Source organism: Haemaphysalis longicornis, unplaced genomic scaffold (assembly GCF_048455015.1).
Source record: "Haemaphysalis longicornis isolate Haplotype H1 unplaced genomic scaffold, Haemaphysalis longicornis Haplotype H1 scaffold_4, whole genome shotgun sequence".
Lineage (NCBI taxonomy): Eukaryota > Metazoa > Arthropoda > Arachnida > Ixodida > Ixodidae > Haemaphysalis > Haemaphysalis longicornis.
The window spans coordinates 138,204,717-138,224,053 of record NW_027526361.1 but is presented as its reverse complement, the minus strand read 5'-3'; the positions used below and the strand labels follow the sequence as shown (position 1 = coordinate 138,224,053).

The following is a 19,337-nucleotide window of genomic DNA, read 5'->3' as shown; positions in this document are numbered from 1 at the left end:
TTCATTTTTACAATAAACAAAGTGCAACTCAAAACTCCACCTTGCGGAACACCGTTTTCCTGCACATGAACTCTAGAAAGTGCAGTTCCAACTCGCACGCGAAACGTTCTTTCAGAGAGGTAACTGGCAAGCATGTTCCACATATTACCCGACATACCAAAGGACTTCAAATCGCTGAGGATGCCGTACCGCCAAGCAGTGTCGTACGCCTTTTCAAGATCAAAGAATACTGTCATACAGTACTGCTTATGGAGGAAAGCATCTTTAATATATGACTCTAACGCAACGAGTTGATCGTTCGTAGATCGCCCCGCCCTAAAGCCCGCCTGGTAGCTCTCGAGAAGACCGTTGTACTCTAAGAAGTACACGAGTGTCTTGTTTATCATCTTTTCGAAGAGCTTACACAGGGAGCTTGTCAGGGCAATGGGACGAAAACTGGCGAGAGAGGAAGGGTCCTTCCATTTCCTTAGGACAGCCACTACTATGGCCTCCCTCCAAGAGCGTGGAATGTGCCCCGAAAGCCATATTTTATTGTATAGGTGTAAGAGAGTTTCAAGAGTGTCCGGGTGTAGGTGCTGTATCATGGTGTATGTAATCTTATCTGCGCCTGGAGCTGAAGGTTTGCACGTGCTCAGGGCAACCCTCAACTCATAGAGGGTGAATTCAGAGTTGTAAGAAGTATTTGATTTGTCGTTGTCTTGTAAGGGCTTTTTTTCTGCAGATGTTTTGTGTTTCATGAAAGTGCTTGTGTAGTGTGCTGAACTGGACACGTGTTCAAAGTGTTGTGCAAGTGTGTTAGCCTGGTCTTCAAGTGTGCCCCCTGTTGTGCTAACCAGGGGCAGGCTGTGTGTCTGTTGTCTTTTAAGCTTACGTATACGTATCCAGACCTTGTGTGTGTCCGTGTATGAATTAATGGATGTCAAGAAGGTGTGCCAACTGTCTCGTTTAGCCTCAGGGCGCACACGTTTTCCTAATGCCTTGGCCCGTTTGAACAAGAGGAGGTTTCCCGACGTGGGGTACCGACGGAGGATACCCCACGCCTTGTTCTGGGCCTCTCGCGCCCGCCTACAGTCCTCATTCCACCACGGCCTCCGCTGGTTGCGCGGGGCACCAGAGGCGTGGGGAATGGACTCTTCGGCGGCGTCGAGGATGTGCGCCGTGAGGAGTTGGGTAGCTTCTTCAACATGCAGGTGTCCTATGGATGTGTGGGGTAGTTTCGATGTCTCTGTAAATGTGTTCCAGTTAGCTCGAGCCTCATTAAACCTATTATGGGAAGATCAACTGATTGGGCCTTTACCTATATATGTCAGTGAAGTGGGGAAGTGATCACTGCCATATGGGTCAGTGCCCACACCCCACTCAAGACATGGAAAGAGAATTGCCGAACCAATAGCCAAGTGAAGATTTGAGTATGTGTTGTGTCCTATGTTATGGTATGTAGGCTGTTTCTTGTTGAAAAGGCATGCTCCAGAGGATGTGAGAAACCTCTCTATCAGGCGACCCCGGGCATCCGTACGAGAAGAGCCCCATAAAGAATTGTGAACATTAAGGTCGCCTGTTAAGATGTATGGTTCGGGCAGCTGGTCAACCAGCGCCTCGAAGTCAAAGCTCAAAAGTGTAACCTCAGGAACAATGTATATGGAGCATACCGTTATCAACCTATTAAATATTATTAAGCGTATTGCTACAACCTCAAGGATAGTGTTCAGAGTGAGAGGGTGGCAGGCTAAGGATTTCCGGGTAATTATGGCCACACCGCCAGAAGAGTGTGTGCAGCCATCCTTGTCCTTTCTGAAGACCATGTAACTATTCAAGAAATTTGTGTGCTTGGAATTCAAATGTGTTTCCTGAACACACATTACACTTGGCTGACTAGCATGCAGTATTTCGTATACATCGTCAAGATTTTTAAGAAGGCCTCTACAGTTCCATTGAATTATGTTTTCTCTTCCCATTATTCAGTGTGAGAGCTACTGGAGTGTGTGTCTTTGTTTATGTGTCGTCTTTCGGGGCTGTGACTCTCGCCTTTTTTGGCTTGTCGGGAGTCTTTGGCGTCGGGACGCGTTCCTTGCGGTGCAGCGCAGGCAAGAACGGCCAGACGTCCATCTTATCGTCCGATGTCCTGGGTGTACCCGTCGAACCGGGCCCCCGGACTTGGCCCCCCTTCGGGGGCCCTTCATTTCACCCGCCACCGCCGCAGGTGTCGGGGGCACCAGAAGTGGCACGGGCGGTGCGGTGGCGGTTGGAGCCGGTGCGGGGCCCGTGGGGTCCATGGCACCCTCCAACGCACTGGAGGACGGGGAGGCAGGGACGGGAGCGGCACCGGTCCCGACGGAAGAGGTTGCCACCACAAGCGCTGCTGGCTCAGCGAGTGGTGCGGAGGCGGGCTAGGCTGCCAGACGCAACCCAGGGGGGGGGAAGGGGCGGGACCAAGTCCGACTCGCGGTGCTGGGTCCCCGCCGAAACCAGACGCCGCTCCGCCCCCCGGCGTGCTGCATCGGCGTACCTCCCCAGGGGGAAAGAGGCGAACCTCTTTCGCGCCTCTGAGGAGGTGATGTTTTCAGTGACTTTGATGTTGATTATCTTCTTTGCTAATTGAAACTTTTCACATTTTCTGGAGTACGCCGCGTGTGGGCCCTGACAGTTTACGCAAAGAAATTGTTGAACATTACAGTTGTCGGATGGGTGGTCGTGCTGGGCGAATTTTGCGCAGGTAAGTCGGCCGCGACAGGAGTTTGGGCCATGCCCGAACCGTTGGCACTTGAAACAGCGCCGCGGGTTCGGGATGTACGGCCGGACTGAACATCGGATGTAACCAGCGTTGATGAATTCTGGAAGGGTGGAGTTGTCAAAGGTTAGGATGAGGTGCTTTGTCGGTATTTGTTTATTGTCTCTGCGGATGATTATGCGCCTGACCGCTGTTACGCCCTGACTATGAAGGCCCTCCAGCAGGTCAGCTTGAGATTCATTTAGTAGGTCATACTCGGAAATCACGCCCTGGGAGCTCTTTAGGCTGCGGTGGGGCGTGACTCGGATTGGCAGATCAGCGATGCTGGTTTGCGCAAGAAGTTTATTGGCCTGGTCCTGGCTACTGACCTCGACAAGAATTTCACCGGTTCGATGTTTTTTGGCCTGATACGACCTTCCTACAATACCGCCAAGAAACTTTGAAATCAGAAATACCGACCGTGAAGCAGAAGGTTTTGATTGGTCTACAGATTCCATCACGATGAAGAGAGGATAGTTGTTCGGTTTCGGAGGCCTCAAGTCAGGAAGTGGTGGAAAAGAAACTTCGGTGCGGCCCCTTTTCGGGGGGCAATCACGTCTGGGGGGGGGGGGGGTTGAAAATGCCATATAGCATAGTATAAAAGCGAGGAGACGGGGGTACTTTCTTCTTTGACCTTACCCTGGTAGCCAAAGAGGTCCCGGAGCTCCCTGCCTGGTACACAGGCAGGGAGCCCATCGGCCGTAGCTTGACCAAGGCTCCGACGGCCACCGTTCACGGCTTCTAACCCTTCACCTTTCAACTTATAGTCACGGTAGGTAACAACTTAAGTATGGGGGGCTCGGGGTACGCGGTGTCGCCACTCACGGTCACCAAGATTACTCAAGGTGCCCCGTGCGGGGTACAAAGTAGTGCTAGTTAGTGCTTAAGTAAACGAACCAGTAAGTTAGAGCATCTCTTCAGCCGATGTTTCAGTAAAAGTAAAAACACAAGGACCGATTAGCTTAGCGATTCATCTTCACAGGGCACAAATAACAGGACACAGGGTATAAAAACTCTGGAATAGCGCTGATCAGTGTTTTCCTCCCCTGTGCCACGTTATTTTTGTGCTGTTAAAATAAATCTGCACCGACTAGCCCGGTTTTCTACGCTACTTCGGTTTAGCCAGTTAGTTATACATTGAGGTTAGGGGTCGAAACGCCTTCGTTACGTAGATGTCGCGAACAAATGTGCTTCAATCAGGGTGAAAATGGGGAATTGAAAACGTAGTTAAATCAAGGAATTCGTTACATAAAGAATAGTTACATCCAGGTTTACTGTAGTTATTTAGAGAAACCTAATCCGTTCCATCTGACACGCACGTCCCTGGTGCACTTGTTGAAAGGTGAAAGATAAATCGAAATTATGTGGTCCCCGTGTCAGTTTGCTAAATCTACACGTGTAGTCGGTGTTGATAGGGAATATGCTTAGTAATGGCGGTTACAATGACGGTGACCGAATTTTCGAACACATGTTGCACCTTGTTTTCTCGACGTTGCACAGATGTCGTCACCTTGCGTTCAACATAATAGAACCGACTTGAGGAGGACCAGTAGAGCTTTGTCTAACTGCAGTGGATGTCTAGTGAGGTATAAGGAAACTTGTAAACCAGCAGACAAAGGACTCCACTTCTGCACCACATTTTAGTATAACAACTAGTAATGCCGAGGGGCCATAAATAGTATACCGTCCTTAGCCGCACATAGAAAACAAGTTTTCGACGAGCATTCCACATTTTGTTCTCTTTGTTGAAATGTTTAAAATTTGCAATGGAACATATCCTCTTTCCTTACATGCAGCTAATCGCAGGTGCACAATTTAGTTTAGTTTCTGTAGTGCTATTAAGTAATTGGCATGTAATTGGCATGTATTGCAGTCATACCTCGGAAAGTTGGCGCGGCTCACTCAAACTCACAATTTTTTTTCGAATCACCATTCACTTAAACTCAGACTCAATGCTGAGCAGCACATCTGCGCTCACTCAAACTCAAACTCACAGTGAGCGCAAAACTCAGAACTCACTCAGACTCAAAACTCAAGATGTACTCAGAACTTACTCTGACTCAAAACTCAAATTGTACTCAAAACTCAAAATATACTCAGAACTCACTCTGACTCAAAACTCAAAATGTACTTAAACTCAAAATGTGCTCATAAATCAAAATGTACTCAAACTGAAAATGCACTCAGTACACAAAACGTACTCAAAACTCAGGATGTACTCGAACTCAAAATGTACTCAAAACTCAAAATGTACTCAAACTCAAAATAGACTCAAATCTCAAAATTTACTCAAAACTCAAAATGAATTCAGAAGTCGAAATGGACTTATAACTCAAAATGAACTCACAATGGGCTCACAACTCTCAAGTACTAGGAATTTCCTCGGGTTCACATGGACTCTCATTTCATTAGCATTCAGAGTTTTAAAATTCACGCTTGGTAAAAATATTACCGGTTCAAATTCGTGAGCTCAAACTTTTGCATTCGGTACGACATGACACCGTAACTCCTGTGAGGATGGAGAGAATTTTCGTTCCAGAGTTTATACAGCTATACCTGCTGGTCAAGATCATTAGCGCTGCTTGCAAGCAATTGTACGTATACATTGGATACCAAACTTTTGATGTAGGTTCCATGTTCGTGTTCATGAGAGAGCCGGTCCAGACTCGACGATCCAGGCTGGGGCCCTGGAGCGAAACAGAGAAGATCAAGCGAGCGGACGTGCGCTCACTCCTCAGTTCATTTATGTCGAAGCTGTTTAGGGTTCGGTCCCGTGCATTCTTGCTCTGCATATGAAAAAAAACGCCTTGTGTCAAAGCGAACTGTCACCACGAGTCTCTGAAGCGCGATCCGTTCCCTGATATGCGTTTGCTTTTGTAATACGTAGCATTCTTTGCCCAGTACGCCCGTCCGTTACCCCGACCAGGATCATGTAGTGCCCTGAATTTCCGCAAAAATGAAGATATCAAGGAAGTTCAACCTGTTCTCATTATAAAAGCGTAAATGTAGATAATTGATGCAACGAAACTTTAAAAAAGTAAAAAAAAAAAGAAATATGACGAAGAAATATCGAAAATGGCGGACCGTGTAACACGGGAGCCATGAATAGTCATAGATCAGGTTAAAATTCAAGTGATGTGCTGCAGGGGCATCAGGGGTATCTCGAGGAGAAGGTCTCGAGGAGGGAAATCACGTGGGACAAAGAAAAAATGCTTTGTGGTTATAATGATGACTTAGTTATCATGAACCGTAATAAACGTTCGACGTCATAAGGATTACCCGTAAGCCTATGGGGTCCCAAATAAATGTTTCGACTAGGGAAATAACCTTGTACAAAGGAGAAATAGATCTTGGTAGGAATATTGATATAGTCACGGTGAATCATACAATGGTTTAAAATTCCTTGGGATGTCGCTACTGTGTGTGTAGTATTGAAGTGAAGATCTCGGTGAGGGGATTCGCATGGGACAAAAAAATGCTTTCTCGTTATAATAGTGACACAGTCATGGTGAGTCATAGATATGGTTAACATTCAAAGTGATGTGTGCTAGGGCTTGTGGGGTGTTTAATTGAAGGTCTTAATGAGGGAAATCACGTGATACAAACGACAAACTCAAGGAGAATCATCCATTGGGTTAAAAGACAAAGGGATGCCGCTGCGAGTTATGGGTTATGATATTGAAAGTCCGATTGTAGATCCCTTTGTAGTAGGGAACTCGAATTACCTCGTTAATTTTCTCGCACAATCGAACCCGGAAGATTGTCATGTGGTTAGCATAGCACCGGACAAGTTAATTGCAAAGTGAGAAAAAGCATCACAGAAAACAGCAATTAACAAACGTTTTGTAGCAGTTGTGGCTTGGGAGTTAGCAGATTTCTCTAAAAAAATCCTATTTTTTATTTGTGTGGAATGGGAAGGTTGTGTAGTGGCAACACGTTGGGTGTACATTGAGTGAAAGGCTGCACTGGCATTCATGAACACAAATCTTGCAGAGTAGATAGTAAAATTGAAAACGGGCTAGATGGCACAGTATTTACAGTGCTAATGTGCGCAGGTAATGCAGTAGGCTTTGTGAAAAAATGTGATTTTAAACAGACCATGATGGTCGGGGTTCCCCCCTTCCGTAAGTGTGGCTTTGGTCTAAAGTTCACGCCTGAAGTACCAAATCATTATCGGCTGCAGTTTTTAGATGGGAACCTTAAAGTTGCTGACACTCATGTGTGCTGGGCATACAGCCTAAGATCAGAAAAAAAACGATACTAAAGTTTTATTCCGCGCTGTCAAAAGAAGTAAAAGTACGTCTTGCTTTCTCGTGCTTGCTACCAGCCCTCGATAAGTCGTGTTTCACCAGGTTTTCGCTAGTGTATGGCCGAATTGGTCGGGTAAGACCGGCAGTGCTTTCGTAGAGTGTTCTTTGTGTTTGAGCTGGGAGGCGCGGGGCTTCCAGCGTATCCACCGATAAAGCAGTTATCCCAAACACGTTTCTGTGTTGCCCTCTGCGGCCAGTTGCCGAAAGCGACAATATGACTACCAAGTCGTTTTGCCGCTTTCTTTTGCGACATGAGTATAGACGCCGCTAAATTGATACACTTGTGAGGAGGGCTTGAGCTGTAGTCACAACAGCGCTCATAGCTGTCCTTCGGCGTAGGGGGCTGCGTCGTTGTATACTGTTGTTGAGTTTTGACCGTACCGTTTGAAGATAGTTTTCTCTCTTGCGTCTCTCCGATCCTGATGGTGTGTTGTTTGCGCCACATGAGCAGCTTGCGAAAATACCAAGAAATACCGCGTGCGTGAGCATGCGCCATTGTGAAGAGCGGCCGGTGTCGGCCAGCTGGACCTTAGAGAACACTCTATCGAGCGTTCGTAGCCTGATCTCTCGCGTGCTGTTCTTCTTGCCTGCGCACTTGCGCCATCCCATACCTGCAGCCCACCTGAATGGCAACAGCATTGCATTAACCGGTAATCCACCGATGTGCAGCATGTTCTGATATCAATGTACTGAGCAGGTTTCTACACCAACAATGCTACGTGTTAAGCCATCGCAGAATCGGCGGTCTTCGGAAGCCTAGCTTTAGACATAGGCGACAGCAAATAGTGATACCCCTTCGATAGTCGCATCCTTCGTGTGAGCGAAGGCGCTGGCAGACAGGATGTTCGTGTGGGGTGACCTCAAGTTCTTCCTCGGTTTTTTGGCTCTCAACTTTCGCTTTCGCACTGAGTGCGTTCTTGCCACTGGTTAAAAATGGGTGCGAAAGTTAGAGCTGTGCACTACCTTGGTTGCATGCGACCTATCAAGGATCAGGGAGAACGTATAGTTCAGCTCGCACGGCAAGGCCAGCTGGGTTTTCCCGCCAATGGGGATGACGTAACCGGCTTCGGTCACTGGCGGCTCGTCTAAGCCATCTAAGCTACGAGCCAGAGCTTCCTGTCCGCTCGCCACACAAGCCTCGGTGCTCGCAAGCCTTTCGTGTCCTGCTCACAGGATTTACCGACACATCACCCGAGTTAACTCTCGCACCCGAAGGAACACCTAGTAATGACCGTGCGCGTCGAACGCGGCATCAACAAGAGACGACGACGGCTACTACCTAGTCGCTGCCACGCAAGGTTGCAACACGTAAGCGGCGAAGACCGATGTAGGCCAGTGCTTTAGGTGCACTTGGCGTGAAACACAACGAGAAAGTAGTTGTAGGACCGTGGACGATTGACGAGTGCTTGTGAGCGCGCGCCTCGTGGCGACCGCCGAGCTGCCTCTAGACGCGCAGTAGCTGTTGCAAAAACGAGAAAACTACAGCGCTGTCGTCAAGCCCTACGCGCATGTAATAACAAACTTTGAGCGCCGCTAATGCTAAAGATATGAAGAACCCAGAAAAAATCCATACACGCATTTGCCGACAAATCCTCATCGTGGGAGAAAAGCATATTTGCTCCAGACCCCTGATAACCCTTTTCAAGATTGCCTATTTCTGACCAACCTTCAAAGCATAACCAAAGTAGAAAGCAACGCAAACCACAACCCCTTGTTTCATGGAATAACTTCGGAATGGTGACTGCCGCAGTTGCAAAGTACGTTAGCGATCAGAGTGCAAACGAACGTTAGCAAGGGCTACTGGTCAAGCATTTCTGTCTAGTTAACGGAGAATGTAAACATTGAGCCCTCAGAAATGGCTCACGACGATGGTATTTGGCAAAATGAAATGCCTTTGTTAAACACTCACTGCGAATCACATATTGTATCTTCAGTACAAATATGTACATCTTCCTTGAGAATGCGAAAAGCTTCAAACAGAACATAATGACTAAGGAATCGTCCCACTCTGTGTGTTATCTCCTAGGCCAAATCTTTGAGGCATCCTCTGTCATGCCCATATTTATCGTATTCCCTCCAACGTGATTGCCTGTTACCTATATTTCAACCCGACCTTTACACCCTCAAATAGCACAGGTGGAGGTGCAGAATTCCCACCTAGTTGAGCAAAATGCCAGTCTAAAAGCTAACGTTCATCTCCCAGAGAAGTACTTATTATCTGCGATGCGGGATGTTTTTCTTAGCACACGCGGCATTGCAAAAGCCAGCACCCAGTCTTCCCCACACCAATAACGCAAACGGGCTGAAAAAGTCTCAATCCTGCCAAAAGAGCTCAATCCCAACATCCCCAGAACGCGCAACCCACCCCTTCCATACCGTCCCTCCAGCAGATAGAAGAATTATTAACACGCTCTACCGAATCTATTCAGGCTACTCTAGAAAGCAGTTGATCGCCCTCATGTTGAAAATTGACGCACGAGTGACGGCTCGCATAGGCAGGCTAGAGAAGCATATGCTTCCGCTTGTGGCTCCTCAGCACAGGCGCAGCAACCAAACCTCCCAAACGGCTGACCCTCACCAATACGTCACTCCTTAATTCCCCCAGGATGGCAGCACAACGATGCAGTAGGCAACCAAGCACCCAACAGAAACTCACTGTGTGGCAGTGGAACTGTCGCGCATTCAAGAAAAAGCACAGTTCCCTCACCCAGTACCTTTCGGCATCATCTACCCATACCCGAGATCTTCACGCTTCAATAGAGTAACACCCAGGTCCGCCTTCCCGGCTTCATCACATACAGCACAGAAAAACGCAGTAGTCTTCACACCCTTATCAGCAAGCGACTTGTCGCCATTCAACACCCTCTTCAACAGTCAGAGCCCTTGGGAATACTGCGCCAGCTAATTCCGAAAGCGGTTAAGAGAAAACGCACCCTTTTTCTGCTCAACATCTACTGCAGACCGAAGAACTCTCCCCCCACTCTGAAGCAAGTCATAGAGCAAGCTGCCCACACGGCGGCCAACCATCAGCTCCTAGTAGTGGACGACTTCAACGCAGCCCACCCGGTTTGGGGATATACTTATACCAACCCCAGGGGCAGAGCGCTGCACGCAGGTATCATTGATGAAGATGTCAACCTTCTAAATGACCTCCAATAAAGCCGACAGCGTGACCAGGGACACTAACCCTGACCTCACCTTGACCAAACATGTTCCCCATGCCCGCTGTGAGACTTAGGTGAGTACCTGGGCAATGATCACGCCAACCTGGTCCCCACCATATACGGAGCCGACTATCAGGCCAGGATAGGAGCTGCCCGCCTCACGGATTGGGACAAGCTGAGAGAGGTTCGAGGACAACCAAGCCAGCCAGAATTTTCCCGCACCCCACCGTCCATAGAAGACTGAATCGCACAACTCCACCAAGACGGGCAGGAACACACCAAACAACTACACAACACAACTACAACCCCATGCATCGAAGCTCGGCTTCTCCACATGTGGGAGGCCCGCAACAGCCTCGTAAAGCGGTGGAAGAAACAAAAGCGTAACCGCAAGCTTAAAAAGCGGATCGCACAGCTCACGGCCGACGCACGGCAATACGCAGCTATGCCCTGCCGAGAGAATTGGCTCGCGCTCTGCGACGGGCTAAGGGGTGCACTGAGCACCCGCAAAACCTGGAAACTGCTTCGCTTCCTCATCAATCCGGCCACACTACAAGACAGGATCACAAAAGCACATCACCCGAATCATTCAACAACACCCCGGGACTATGGCAGATCTCCTCAATACCCTCCGGAATCGGTGGCCCTCCACTCACCCGTCTGAGCCGCTCCCGCCATACACCGGTAACCCTAACACCCTACTCGACGAGGACATCTATCTACATGAGGTTGCGGCAGCCGTTGGCGGTCTTCGAAGGCACACGGCACCGGGCATGGACCAAATCTCGAACAACGTTCTGGTCAATTTAAATGATCAATCGTTATTAGACCTCATTTTCTACCTCAACCACATCTTGCGGGCTAGTGTTCTTCCTGCTGAATGGAAAACGGCGGAGGTCCACCTAAGACCGAAGCCAGGCAAACGACGTAGCATAGAAAATTTACGCCCCATTTCCCTCACGTCCTGCGAGGGAAAATTTCTCGAACCTATTGTCCTCAACCGGCTTCAAACGTACATAGACGACCCAGGAAAGCTTCCCGGGACCATGGTAGGCTTCCGCCCCAATCTTTCCACACGGGATATCCTACTTCAAATCAAAGATGAGGAAATGGCACCCTCCACACAAAATTCTCCTACTGCCATTTTGGCAGTGGACCTAAAAGGCGCATGTGACCATGTGAAGCACACCGCCATCTTGCTTCAAATAAACTTCCTTGGCTGTGGCGTAAGAACCTACCAGAACATCCGAGACTTCCTCACCAATGGACAAGCCATCCTCAAGGTAGGGAACCACGCCACTCATATTTTCTCTCTAGGTGGGCTCGGCACACATCAGGGGGCAGTCCTATCCCCCCTGCTGTTTAACATCTGCCTTTTCGGCCCTCCTTCGCTCCTAAACGACGTAACGAATATCCGGCACGGCCTGTATGCGGACGACACTAACATTTGGTCGTCCGCTGGATTCATAGGGGAGATTGAGAACCGTTTGCAAATGGCGTAGGACGTAGTGAACCGCTACGCCCAATCATGTGATCTTAGTTGTGCCCCCCAGAAATATGAACTGCTACTGGTCTCCCGCCGAAAAAACAAACCACCTGGATCTCCAACGATCAACATCCGCATGAATGGCCATACCACAATCCATTCTCAACACATCAAGATTCTTGGCACCACACACACCACACAACAAGTAACCCACATGATAAGACGCATTTCTTCCAAAACGCGAGGTATTGGGAAGGCGGCCACGCTTCGACTAGTCCAATCATTCATCAAATCGCGGATCACCTACTCTATACCGTGCGCTATTCTGTCCGCGGCAGAACTTAAGAAAGTAGACACGATAATCCAGAAAGCCTACAAGCAAGCCATCCGACTCCTAGCAAGCACCTCCACAGTCTGACTTCTCAAGCTTCGCATCCACAACACCGCAGAAGAATTATTCGCGGCCCACCTCTCAAGCCAAACAGTGTGACGGGGAGTCACAGAAGCGGGCAGAGCCATTCTCTCCCGCCTGGGACTTTCAGTCCCACTTTAACATTCACCTCCTTACCTAAGAAGCATCCCACACCCAATCCGTCAATGGCTGATTGTTCCCCTCTCTACCGCGCCACATGAACCTTGTGCCCCACGCGGCGAGACGCGAGGCAAGAGCCAGAGCCATTTCGAGGTAATACGGAAACGAATCCGAGACTGCCTATACTGATATTGCCACACACCCAGGGATTCAGGCCACGACCGCTGTTGTGTTATGAAGAAACAACACCACACTAGTCTCACTACCACACCACAACCCACTGCAAGCCGAGGAAGCGGCCACCGCCTTCGCCGTGAGTCAAACCACAGCTACTGTCGTCATCACCGACTCGCAGCAGGTGTGCCAAAATTTCACCAACGGAAGAACTCAACGCAACACCCTCAAGATTTTTGCACAACGCTCCCCAAACCGTTCCATCAAGATCATCTGGGCCCCCGCTAATCTTGACATTCCGGGCGACGAGACCCCCTATCTCCTGACTCGAGAGCTATCCCGCCGAGCCGCTGTTTCCGGAACTGAGCCACAACACTACCGCACATCACTTCCAACTAGAGCGACAGCAGTACCCCCCAGCGCACAAACGTCTCCCCAGAGATCTGGAGCACTTCACTGTGCCGTTCAAACGAACACTTCACCCAGTAGCGTGGAAATTTGGGCTTGTTGCTTCATAACTTACAAATATGTAGCGCAGAAGACGGGAGACACAGACAAGTAGACACACACGGTGCCGTGCGTGTCTACTTGTTTGTGTCTCTCGGCTTCTGCGCTACATATTTGTAACTTTCCCCCACCCCACTAGAAGTCACATTTTGGCTACTACATGTTTCCCCCCGCCGTACCGCTTCTGCGAGGCCCCCGGGACACTCTATCATACGAGGTGGCGACCAAGCCCCGCTTGCCGCCCCAATGACTATCCAACCAAGGAGCTTTGAGAGAGAGCCTTGGCCAGCTCCACCCTCGAGGATAAGCGTCAGCTGGTCGAGAGGGCTGTGCACACGGCCCGAGCTCAAGGCACCCTGGACAAGGGAAGCCACCCGAAGACTCCACTTTAATTTATTTTTGCCTCAATAAAGAAAGTTTATACTCTGCCTTTCTGAAGCGGGGGACACATGCACGCTCGAGCAATGTGGTTTTCGACGCGGCGGATTAAAATATCTAGCAGGTTGGATGCGTGCGGGAGAGGGCGACGCGGCGTGTGGCAAAAAGAGGAAACCGAAGGAAACCGCACACTTTTGCCGAAACATGTGTCACGTTTTGTGGTACGTCTCGACCAGCTCAGTGATGGACACGGGAGGATCGTTGGCATGTTTACCACCGCACATATTTATTATACACAACTACAACCCCTCGGCAAAATAAACAACAAAGCAAACAAAGAACTCAACCAAAGAAATTCTTAAATACTAATCCCTAACAGAAACCGAGAAGAGCCAACAACCCAGACAGCACAAACCAAACCAAAATTCACTACACTGAAGTCCCTAATAAAGCAAACCATCCTAGTTCCAGTCTATACAACGTCCATGTTAACAATCCTAGCAACAATGGTCATATATTACAAAGTCCCTAGCGGACGGGCCTACAGCTGTATCCGGCGCTGATCTGTCGTACTCGTAGCGTGGCCATAACACGCTGGTGGTTGTAGTTGCACGCTGCAGCGGTGCCGGTGGTGGTGGTACCGATGTAGTTGTGCGTGGTAGTCCCAAGGTGGACCCCTTTTCAGCTATCCCTCGTGGTAGCCCTCGTAGCAGGAGGCACCCCTGGCCTCGGGGCCGTCGCCGTGGAAGCAGGTAGCACCGGGGAGCTCCGGGAACGTCGCCGCGTGGGGACCGCCAAGGCGTTAGTTGACGGTGCGTGCTCGCTGTACGCAGGCGCCCTACCGTAACCGCTGGGGCCACCAAAGCGCAGGTTGGTGGTACGACGCACAAGTAGGAGCCGATGCCACTTCGGTCCACCTCTGCCCAGGCTAACGTGGCTCTGGTCGATGGCGTGGCCTCGTATCCCCGGCTTGTTCCTCAGATTTGTGCCACCTGACCTTCCTGCTGTGGCATTCTTCTGATCTCTCTCCTTCCCAGCCTGTGCCCCGGGATTAAATAGCTTTTTACCGGCCATCGCGCCACTGTTGCATTCGCCGTGCCCGTGTGCGCCGCATGGGTCACCCCTATTTCTTCACGTGCCTCCATCGCATCACCTCCTTCTTAGACTGCCGTCTTCATGGGAAATTTCCATTCTCTTTCTTCGTCTTCATCTTCGTCGGCCTCTGGCTGCACTATGACACGTAATCTTTATTCCCAAGGGGGGATTGCCCCCTTGGGAAAGCCAGATAGAGCACCATGCAGGGCTGCGATGATCTTCTAATCGATGTAGTATGTGTGGGGTTCGAAATCTGTCCGTTTGCGCTTGCCGGATAAAAAAGCATCTGCCCGGGGTAACAGTTTAGGGGGAGACCTTAGAGTATGCATATTGCTGACTCACACGTACACAGTCTGGCATCGATGTAGACGAGCTTGTCGCGCATGCGTGGGGGGGAAAGGGGTTGGCCAGGGCGTCTCCGAGTCTCCCGGTTGTGAAGGAGCACGGGAGAGCTGATGCGCCAGCTCGTTGCCCGGGACGCCCGCGTGGCCAGGAACCCAGTTCAGCACATAACTAGTACCAGTTTGTTTGGCCAGATGAGTGGGTAGTGTACGCATCATATTGATGGGAAGCAACTGCTACTGTAACAAGAAGAGATCATCCTGACTGTCGCTGAGAATCACATGGTTACCGGGAGTGTCTAAGGATAAGGTGGCATCAGTGATGGCTTGAGCCTCGAGAGAAAGGACGGAAGGAACGCCCGAGTATCTTTTCTGCAAGGGCGCGTGGGCAGGATGAACAACTACTGTGACCCTGCGTGCGTCTTTGGTGGAGAATGAGGCATATGTGTACGTAACTGTTGCTAGATCACCGTAGCGACGACGTCCTAGATGTGATGTTGCCGATAGGTTGATTGGAATGCTAGGAACTGTTACGCGAGGGAGAGGATATCAAGGGCCGCATGTCGGTGTAATGTCCGGTAAGGATGATACCTCGTAATGAAGCGAGGATAGAAGACGGCCATGCCAAGTAAGCTGGAGACAAGTGTGTTGAGCCTCCAAATGAAGATCAACCTGATCTGACAGTCACGCGAACGGCAGAGCAGCCTCTAATGTAGCGAGTGGGATGTATCTAGGTACCCTTAGAGCCAGGCGGGTGGCAGGCCTGAGGAGCCACTCAAGCTGGGGTCGCTGTGATGCCGTTAATTTTAAGTGTGGCAGGGCGTAAAGAATGCGAGTATATCTTCGCTAGTTCACAAGTTGCGTAATATCGTGTTGTCGTAGGCCTTGGTGAAGTCGGGTCAGCCGGACGATTATGTGAGTGAGTTGGGTGATTTGAACCTTACATCGATTGAGCCACTGTGAGGCCTTCCTATCATCCTGCAGGTCAAAGCCTAGGACGCGCAGCAAGGCCTTATGTGGAACAGGGGTGGCATCAATTGCGAGTTCTACTTGAGAACGCCGGTCGCTAGCTTTAGCCCGCAAGCGCTGGTCAGTGACCATGAGGTATTGAGATTTCTGCGGAGATAGTGTGAAACCTACACTTGACCCGAAAGAGTGGACATCATCAATGCCAGCCGGAAGTGTCGGACTGTTCAGCCGGGCTGCCTGTAGAACACCACAGGGATCTAAAGTCGGCGTACAGTCCAAAGGAGATATTAGCAATGGAATGAAGCAGACGAGGCGGTGGGCGAAGTGCTAAATTGAAAATGGTAATGGAGAGGACAGATCCCTGAGTGACGCGCCTGGTAGAAATTCAGTGGGTTTGGCGGTAGTCCTTTATTACCAAAGAATGAAGTCGTGCGGTCAGGAAATCGTTAATGTAGTTGTACAATCGGGAGCTAGCCGTACGTATCCGGGTTTGCTCAAGAATCGCAGAGTGAGAAAGTTTGCTAAGCACATTTTGGAAGTATAGACTCACCATTGCTCTCGGTTGGGCTGCACTTGGATATGCGTACACCTCTTTCGGGATTCGCAGCATTGTATCCTGTGTTGATCTGTGCGCGCGGAACCCAGACATAGTCCAGTCAAAAAATTGGCAATGTTCGAGAAGCTAATTGAGACAAGGCAGAACCATACGTTCCATCAGTTTTCGAACACATGACGTATGTGAAATCGAGCGTAGACTGCTCAAAGCAAGTGATTTTCCTGATATTAGAATGGGGCGGTTGTTAGCAGTTTTTCACTCAGGTTGGATAGAGCGTGTTCGCCATGCTTCATTTATGAAATGTACAAGAACTTCTATAGCGGAGTCCTGAAGGTTCATAAGGTTGCCAAATCATGTCCCGTCCTGGTGTTGTGTGTCGTTTGCAATCTGTCAGTGCTGCGCGCAGTTCAGCAAACGTAAATTCTGCGTCAACAGATTCTTAGGTGGGACAAGTGTCAGAAAGTGGAGGAGGACGCAGAAACGAAAAGGAAAGAATGACGCTTCAAGTTTTCCCGCCAAATCAGCCAACGTAAGACCTGTCTGCAACGTACAGCTCGCAATAACACACAGTCCTACAGAAAAGAGAACACGCATTCGCTCCTTTTCCGCCGCAGGTGTTTTTTCACCCTTTTCCATGCCATAACCAGAACTTGCTTACCTGTGTTCGATCTGTTTTTGTAGCCCTTCATACATTCCTTTGGTAAATAGGTAGTTGCATTCGACGGAGTCCATGAAACAAAGCACGTTTGTTTGTAATTTGTTATTGCGCGTACTTCCAAGACAGTCAGCTGAATGCAACTAAAAGGACCATCTTTATTCTAGAGGACAAAGCTGGAGCTGTCTGCTTCTATCCCGCGTCTTAGGCATCTTACGCTTGTGTAACACCAACCAGATCTACTGAGGACATCGTGCAGATTGGATTGGGCCGTTTGACGCCCTTGCTTAAAGCTTCCGCGAGCACAACTAACATGTCATCAGTAAAAGAATGAAGCCTATAGCTGCGTGGGCGCGAGCCGTCCCTCCTGGTTCCATTCCCAACGCATGCACTACGGACTTGAATACTCTGTACTTGTAAGTGTAAGTCGTTTTGTGTGTGAGTCGCCGCTTGATGTTTACCTCCCCGCGCTGTTGTTTCAGATGTGGCGAGGGAGGGACTGCCTGCAGAGTCCCTTTCACACTGGCACCGGCCGCATTCCAGACTGTGTCTGCTAGACCAGACAGAGTTAGCGTCAGTCGTTTGACCCATTGGGCTACGACCGCCAGTTAGTACCCAATAGTCAAACGGCTTACTGCCTCGCTTGAAACGGTGAGGAGTACCTTAGGACCTCGAATGTCCGTCATCAAGCGAAAATCAAGCGAAATTCGATTTGAGCCAAGAGTTGAAGTTCCATTTAGGGAATAATCAAGGTGAAGCTCACGGCTCGATTCCAATGACGGTCGGGGCGCAAGTCGGATGTCACTCGAGGCGCAAAATCGACGTAATTTCGAGTCCCCTTACTCCGCGCCCTCGCCACCATCCACGAAGTGAAGATGCTGCCCTTATTTTCTTGTTCGCAGCCAGTTCCATCAGGTTCCTTAATCATCCGTAATGGCGAAGCCAGTCCTTTTCTTAATATAAAACTACCTAGCCAAATAACTGTCCTACAAGCGAAATAACTAACTTACTAAAAACAACTGTGTAGCAAACAAATAAATAATAAATAAAATAAACAATTTCAATAACCCCTCCAGTTTTTCAGATTAAACTAAATGATGGAACAAAATATTTCTGCTCGAAAAATATTCCTACTCGAAATATTACTGCTTCGGGACGGATTCCTACGTGGTTGCTTTTCTGAAAAGTATAACATGCTAGCCCTATATAGGTGTTTAATAGCCTCATTAGGAAGACATATTTGAAGTTAAAGCAATTCAGCACCTTGTAGCGAGATTGTGCATGACGTACTGAAATTTGACACCATTCCACACTTCTACGACAATAGTAGCGGATCTTACATGTGAACCTCACTCGGCGGGCATGCAACTATGGGCTTATTTAAGGGAAAATGCATCTACATGGACGAAGCTTTAAAGTTGGTTTGTTTAAAATTCACCGTGGATTGGTGTTTACAGTGGAGTGGCTGCACAAGCCGCAACGTTGCCGTTGCTGAAGAAATAACAAGAAAAAACGCAGCGCCCGTCAGCGCGTGCCTCGCGGCACCGCCCAGTCCCCGGCACGCGCAGTGGCTTTAACGACAACAAAAAAACTCCGGCGCTACTGCTAAATTTTGAGACGGCACCCTGCTTGGGAGAGGTCACCTCGGGTGCCGCATTCCCTAGAAGCCATTATGGATAATTGGAGACGTGGCCACGAGTGCGCCAATTCTTCGCGAAAACTACTTGAACATCCTGCCACCGCTGCCTCGAGTCGATGACAAAGAGGGGGAGGGGAAGTTATAGAATTTTGAGGATGGCTTTGTATCCACCCCTCGCAGCGAAGAAGACGACGACCTCTCCTACGCATATCACACGATTACTGCAGCCGTACCTGAGCAAACAAGCAATGATTATAAAACAACTTTCTGTCCGTCAATGCTCACCTGCCTGTCTTGTGCTACCTAGAAGGTAAAACTGCGCTCTGTGCATCCGTCCGCCCGAGTTTCTATGGGTCCCTGTGTTCAACCGCCCGTCTGTCCACAGGTCCGTTCGTCCGTCTGTCCGTCCGTCCATGCCTGCTCCGTCCATCCTTCTATCTGTCTGTCCGTCTGTCTGTCTGCTGCTGTTTGCCTGTCCGCCACTCGTTTCATACAACGAGGGAAAGAATGCTTGAACAAAAGTTACATATTACGAACTACTGAAACTGCTTGCGGGTCTCTGTACATGACAATACCATTCAGGGAAAAAAACCCGCACGAATATATCGGTCAAAATTTACATAGGTAACCGAACGGGCCAGATCTTTTCTGTTGAGACTACGGACAAACATTTTATTTCAAGAACCAATAGGTAACCGAACGGGCCAGATCTTTTCTGTTGAGACTACGGACAAACATTTTATTTCAAGAACCAATAAAACATT

At 49.3% G+C, this 19,337-nt stretch overlaps 1 protein-coding gene across 1 annotated transcript in view; it reads right to left on the bottom strand.

The window, feature by feature from the left end:
* Nucleotides 1–10,297, bottom strand: part of LOC144180029 (endothelin-converting enzyme 1-like) — a 34,681-nt gene extending 24,384 nt beyond the window's left edge. Inside the window, exons 1-2 of the mRNA XM_077708436.1 lie at nt 10,276–10,297; nt 8,041–8,240 (exon numbers count right to left, since the gene is read on the bottom strand). Of these exons, the coding sequence (XP_077564562.1) occupies nt 8,041–8,240; nt 10,276–10,297 (222 nt within the window). The remainder of the gene's footprint in view (nt 1–8,040; nt 8,241–10,275) is intronic.
* Between the last annotated feature and the right edge of the window lie 9,040 nt (nt 10,298–19,337).